This window comes from Oncorhynchus mykiss, chromosome 16, assembly GCF_057628025.1.
Source record: "Oncorhynchus mykiss isolate SJ-2025 chromosome 16, ASM5762802v1, whole genome shotgun sequence".
In the NCBI taxonomy this organism is placed as follows: Eukaryota; Metazoa; Chordata; class Actinopteri; order Salmoniformes; family Salmonidae; genus Oncorhynchus; species Oncorhynchus mykiss.
The window spans coordinates 23715926-23722944 of record NC_143037.1 but is presented as its reverse complement, the minus strand read 5'-3'; the positions used below and the strand labels follow the sequence as shown (position 1 = coordinate 23722944).

The following is a 7019-nucleotide window of genomic DNA, read 5'->3' as shown; positions in this document are numbered from 1 at the left end:
CGGATCTGTTTCCCAGAGCTTTCGTCGTTGCTCTTAAAAACCTTAGCACATCTACGAGTGATCCAGACCAGTCCTAGACCAGCCAAAGTGCATCGTTTTTTGCCATTCCGCGTCTTTTTATTCACAGAAGATCTCTGCTAAACATAGAATCGAGATGTTTAGGCTGGTATTCATGTGACTGACCGCCGATAACTTCACAAGGAAGTTGACAACAAATAAAAAGTTGCCAGAGAGTTTGCCAATCTTACAAACAAACAAGTGAAAGATACAACGAAGCTTCAAATGAAAACCGATATGACTGTTTTCAAAGATAAATAAGCAACATGGGAATGTGTATTTCAATCATATTGTTAGATTTTGCCAGTAGGCTACTCTCTGTCATTTTTAAACAATATGTTTCATGATGTGTGACACTATTTGCGTAATAATATGACAAATCTGTGATTTAGTGCCCTAAAATTAGGTAAGCATAATAAGACGCCTCAATATTTGCAGCCATAGGTGGTTATGTCTCTCTAGGAGCTGATCCGTCGTCAGTATTCTGGAATAAATAGTGTTCTGGTAAGATTTTATTTTCTTTCGATCCTATCAGAATCGACACATGGTGTAAAGACGCACTTAAGAGAACGTTCTCTCTCTCTCTCTCTCTCTCTCGACGTGCTTGTTTGAGAAACACTTCGACATTTAACACTTCGTAATTAACGAAGCAACTGGTACGATCATCATAATGCTTACATCGCAACTGGGAAAGGAGGCCCAGGTCATTAGGCTGCAATATTGTTGTAATTCATCGCAGTTTGATATTTTTTCACTTTATACGACTGTAAGTTTGGGAATGTATAAAGATAACAACATACTTTAGATAGGCCTATTGAAATCAAACCCTTTCATTCGCGACCTAATCAGCGCGCAACCTGTGGCCCGCCGCACGCCCTTCTCATTGTTGAGGACGTTCAGTGAATTATTCTCAATAGTGAAAGGTGAAAGGCACATCGACGACAAGTATGCCTGTAAATATGGTTATTCTATAAAGTCATTGTAAATGAATATAATTAAATTACTATTCATATCTGTTGGTGGGAGTGCGATATTTTTGTTTGGTCCAGACACTTACATTTGAGGACCTGCCAAGTTGTAGCATTGCAAGCTGTTTTCTCGAATGTGGTGGGCCTTTGCCTCGCCAAAGTGCCTTTGACCCCTGTGATGTTAAAACGCTAAAATATTAGGCACGAAAAAATATATGTTTTGTTTCAGGCAAATATAATTTTTCAGAGGTAGATCGAGGCGAGCTCTCACACAGGCTACTAAAGACTATTGAACTTCTTATTTGATCGTTTTAATGCCTGAACAGGCCCACATTTGTTATTTCAGGCCATTATTTTAGCATGTATCACCTCTATTTATCTGCCTATTCTGAGCAATCGGACTATTGTATTTGATATAAACAAATTAAATAAAAACTTTAGGTGCTAGATTTTGAACAGAAAATAAGTTGCAAAGAAATATATCTGTGCAACACAGTCTATTAGGCTAATTATTCCCTTTTTATTTAAGGGGCAGTCCTTGATGGGCCAGACCCCTCTTCGTGCTCCCCAGTGCCCGCTGCTTATCATACGGACGGACGGTGGAACATATGGGTCCCGGGGCAGCGGTCCAAAGTGACGGGTCCTTTCAGTAAGTCAGCACCACTGATAATATTAAATCCAACATGCTTATAAAGGACTAACCATCTACAAACACACATGGTTCTATGCTGAAAATGGGAATATTGTAAGCAATATTATATAATTCGCATTGGCCACCACATTTCTAAAGAAAGATATAGCCTACATGTTGTCATAAATGTGTCTTGCATTTGTTATCTCGGCGAGAATGCTACGTTTTTAGAAGCTGAGCATGGTGTTTAATTTTGTTCAAATAAAATTATTCGTTGTAACTAGTGTTAAAATACATGTAATCAATAAAATACAAGCATTTCGCGGCACCTGCTTTAACATCTACTGATCTGTGTACGCGACAAATAAACGTTGATTAGATTTGACTCATCTTATTTTCAAATATGCAAATAAACGTAGGTCTGCAATGAATTGCATATATTAAATTAACTGGGGAAATAAGTTTGTTTGAAATATATTAAACATGTGTTTTTTTTATGTTTTATTTTTATCCCTGAACCAAAAATAGTAGAGGAAAGGCGTAACATTTCTCCACATCTATATGCTGAGAGCAATTTGCGACATGTCTTTATGTCCGATAAGGAAAAGATAAACATGAAAAAGGCGAAGGGGGGCAATAGGCAGCTGATCAAGTATTGTAATGTGATAACGTTTAGAAATAAATATTGGGTTGAGTTTGTTTTGCAGTAGGTCTAATAGTGTAGCAATTTCTCGTCTAACACTAGGCTCCAAGTATATATCATAGGCCTATCAGACATTTTTCTTCCTCGACTCAATCAGTTTCCTATTTCATTTCCTCTCCTTAAATGATCCAAAAATTGTACTTGTTCTATTTTGTTCCCATCATAAATGTGTGTTATCTGATTACTAGGCTACTATCATTTATATCCCATGTCGTATCATTGTGTAGCCAGACACACATTGATTCTAAAATAATCATCATATTGGAACTCAAAGCCTAAATTAAGCATTAGTCAAATTTCCATCAGTCAACTTATAAGTAACTTAGTATGGCTTCTCTAGTTTAGAGGGATAGGCATATACAATTTGGCGATTAACCGTATTTAGAATGCAGCGAGTGGCTCAAAATTGGTACCAAAATGAGTTCAAAGAAAATTGACAGTTACACGGACAGTCTCCATAGCTATAGGTTCAGGCGTGAATCGTGATGTTTGTGAATGCTTCTTTGCCTGAGAGCAATTTACTTGTAAGTGGTCAAATTAAAAGATTAAGCCACAGACAGTATACAAAAAAATGTGTCTAGCTGAATAACGTTTACATGAAGGGTTGGTCGAATCTCTCGTTCATTAAACTTGAGGGGGAAAACACAGATGGGGAAAAAAAACTAGATGAAAACTAGGTTAGACTATAGGCCTATTCCTTAAACAGGGATTTGAAGTTTGGTCAGTTTAATGATAAATTGGTCTTCGTTTCAATAATGGATTTGGAAACGAATCTGCTGCAGAAAGTGGTTGTTGTCACTGAAATAATGTTTTGATTAACTCAGTTCTTATGAATTAGCCTACTCACGTGGAATACCCTGTGTACCCCAAATCATTTATTTGGGACGATACCATTATTGAGCCCTTGCCCTTCAGTTTACCCCACCCCGCAATGTATCAAGTCAGAAATAACTTCTTTGGTCAATCACCGCATGTCAGACAGTTATAAAATATCGTTTTATTTTTTTTTCATCATAGCATGTTTCGTTCATGTAGGCCTATACATCATTTGTTTTGATTGCACTCATATTCTGCATACAGGTCGACATTTGATTGGAGATATTGATTTCTGACACACCTTAAAATGTACATGATGATAGTTCAGGAATGACATCAATAAAACAGAGGACCAACATTGACAATATAGGGCTTTTTCTCTCAATTCCTGCCACCTCATCTCCCATCCTCTAAAAACCTCATCCAGTGTCAAAATGGGTAGACTATTATACCATTAGGATTGTCATTTGGGTATTTAGGGGTCCGCTAGTTTTGTTCGGGTTTTGGAGGATTCAGTTGTGAAAGAAGGCGTTCAGTTCCTCGTACACGGGCGCCCTTTCATGGTGTAAGTGAACGTCATGAAACGGCGGCGGCACGTTTTCAGAGTGCGCGGAACCGCTGCGCGCTCCTGAGGGGCCGAACGCTAGGCCGTGGGCAGCAGGTGCCCGAGATGCAGACAGTCCAGAATAGTGCATAGCATAGTGATAGTTCCTGTCTGCATCCGGTGACACAGACTCCTGTTGCCTCACGGAAAAGTTGCCGTTGACGCACACAGGCGGACTGTGATGGCCCTCGTAGTCAGGGCTGCTGTACTCCGGGGAGACGGCCCCTGGGTAGACCGCGTCGCCATAGCCGTAGTTATGGGTCCTCATATGCCCACTGGAGCCGGGTTGGCACTGAGGGCTAGACAGACGGGGACACGGGTAGGAGTAAGGGTGCACGGAGAAAGAGGAGTTGGGGACATGGAACCGGGCCCCGTCAGGACACTGCTCTGTCAAGAAGTTCCGAGAGTTGAGCTGCAGACAACCAGCAACTAGATTCGTGGTGGGCTGGGATAGGCCCTTGCACAGTGTCTGCACGTAGGATACCACATCTGGCCTTTTACCATTGCGCAATATCTCTCCGAGCGCCCAAATGTAATTCTTAGCCAGTCTCAGCGTCTCTATCTTGGAGAGTTTTTGCGTTTTGGAATAACATGGGACTACTTTACGCAAATTGTCCAGTGCAGAGTTCAAATCGTGCATGCGCGTTCTCTCTCGTGCATTGGCTTTTTGACGCCGCACTTTGGAGCGCTCAATCCTTGCTGGCGTCATCTTGCGTTTCTTTGGGCCGCGCTTTTTGGGCTTGTCTCCCCCCTCGTTCTCATCCCCGCAGTCCTCATCGTCGACGTCATCGTCGTCGTCGTCGTCATCCCCAGCCATCTCGGACTGATCCCGGCTGCTTCCCTCTCTGGCGTCGCCGTCATCCAAGTCGTCGTCTTCCAGGTGACCCAGGTCGTCCTCCTTGGTTTTGGAGTCCTCGCCCTCGCTGTCGTCCACCCAACCCGAGAGCTTCTGGACATCCGGCAGAACCTCGCTGAATAGCCTTGTCAACATGGTGGCACTGGAAAACATCGCAAGACAGATGAGAACTAAAGGCCTAGAGAAGCAGTTTCAGACAGTGCATAGGTGTATAGGCTATGTATTATCCGAATCTAGATTTTTGTTTATACAAATGTTGATTTTGATTGACAGACGAGATGCAACAAAAAAAGTAAATGGATAGAATAAAAATACTGTGAGAGAATAAGGGTTATAGGCATATAAACTATAATAGTTGAATGCAAAGTTCTAAATTCCTTTAGACCTGAGTGTGCACTTGAGCCAACTTCTATAGTCCTGTAATATAATATGCCAATGTAATAATAAGAATACAATGTATTTGCATAAAAACAATACTTGTAGACATCTTGTTCATTCATAAGTGTAAAATTACTTTGATTACTCGTCAAAAATAACATATTATTAAATATTTCAATCTTAGTTGCCTAATTAATTTTGTTCGTCCTGTAGGCTAATTAAAGTTGTAGGCTAACAGCTGTAGCCTACATTCACACATTTGGGGGGTTTCTGTTGCTATAGAGGGGCGACAGACGCGACCCAACGAAAGCTCTTCCCCAATTCCCCGTGCACGTGCCTTGGCGTGCCCTCTCACAGCATGTTTCTGCGGTGCTGGTCCTATTATAAGGTCCCATGGGGCACATTGGGCGTCGGGTAGACCCATTCACCCCATTCCGCATCCCCCCACTATTTCTGGCCACATTCCAACACAGGCAGAATAAATTGTGGAATTTTCAAATATACTCATATATGAACGCTAATTTCTGATAATAGTCACGCTTTACTTAATTGTTATTTGCATTGAGTTAGAACCATTTCCACGCATATGTGACTATCAAGCAGATTCAGTTTTCAAAAAGATTTGTGGAGGAGGGTATCAGGATTGGGAAAAAGAGGATAAAATCAGCTGGGGAAAACTACGCTAAGAGTTAGGCCTAATTACAATTAACAGGTTAATTATGTGTAAGAATACAGATTTTCTACTGATCGAAATAAATTGAAAATCACGATGCTCCTCAATGAATTGATAGACTGAGAAGTATTCTACTTCGAAACAAGAAGCTTCCATTTCAACTTGATTTATTCTATTGGTCTTGGCCAACAGGCTCCAAGTCCACAATACATCATGCCAAATAAATTCATTAATCTATCAATCTATTTTAGATAAATCATTCAACCTTGATATTAGAAAATAGTTCTTAAATCACTTTTAGAGTTCCAAATATTGTGATCATGTTAAGAAAAACGTAATGCCTCTTGTAGATTAATGAGCCCAGCTGTGCATGTTAGTCCGTGGATTTATTTTTCTAATCATATAAGTACAATGTAATTAACGCAAACCAATACCTGTCAATTAACCTACATGTAACTCTATAGAGAATCACTCCCATAGTGCTCTGCATGGACACACACACACGCACGCACGCACACGCACACACACACACACACACACACCATGATTTCCTTTTATTTCGATTTTAGGTTCTGTCCCGAAATGTCTCCATTTCAAACGGAGATAAGATTTGAGGGTCTTTAAAGTGTCCCAACCCCCTCTCAAAGCAAATGACACTGCTCCATCGATACGCCTGCGATATGAGTAGAATAATGCGTGTAGATCTTTAGGAGAATGTATGTCGAATTGATAGTTTATTAAATGCTTAGCTAGGTTATTAAATACAGTCTTCCGCGCTGTGGGATCAATCCCCTCCCGTCTTCGCATTAAATGATAGCTCCAATAAATAGCTGGGAGCAGGATTAAATTGTATCTTTGATTAGATCTGCCACACTAGATAGGAGATAAAACAACGAGGAGAGCAGCCTTATATCGCTGAACAATAAAATTCGATTAATGCCCAAGATAATCAGTTGTTTCTCTAACGATAAATTATATGAAATAACAAATGTTCCATTCGACATTTGTGTAAATTCTCTCGTTGGTGTTAATTCCATAATTCGTTTCGGACCATCCCAAAATATGCAACCTACCGCCGTCTTGGAGCTCGGTGAGGGGCGAAAGCGCGTTTGTTTACACCATCTCCGGGTGGCCAGTCCAAGTCCACACCCCTCCTGCACGGACACTCCAATAGGTGCGGCTGTAGCCTAGCTTGATGCTTCTTCGCTGTGCTATCCCTACCCCAAACGCACAGAGACAGTAGTGTGGCATCCTCTACCAGGGCTGGGTGGGTTACATACCAGTTATGATGCCAGGCCATATGGCTGGCACGTCATTGGCAAGAGCCATCACA

General features: G+C 41.1%; 1 protein-coding gene across 1 annotated transcript; it reads right to left on the bottom strand.

The window, feature by feature from the left end:
* Positions 1-3336: 3336 nt before the first annotated feature.
* neurod2 (neuronal differentiation 2) lies at positions 3337-7019 on the bottom strand. The gene is made up of 2 exons (XM_021565304.3): positions 6760-7019; positions 3337-4777 (listed from the first exon to the last, which is right to left on the bottom strand). The coding sequence occupies exons 1-2, from the start codon at positions 6984-6986 to the stop codon at positions 3688-3690; spliced, it is 1317 nt and encodes a 438-aa protein (XP_021420979.1). The 5' UTR covers positions 6987-7019; the 3' UTR covers positions 3337-3687.

What these genes read in the sequence shown, in the direction of transcription:
- neurod2 (XM_021565304.3), bottom strand. Translation starts at nt 6,986, where the DNA reads ATGGCCTGGCATCATAACTGGTATGTAACCCACCCAGCCCTGGTAGAG. An exon ending in CACCGAGCTCCAAGACGGCG is followed by an intron (nt 4,778 to 6,759) that starts GTAGGTTGCATA and finishes GATGTTTTCCAG; the next exon opens with TGCCACCATGTTGACAAGGC.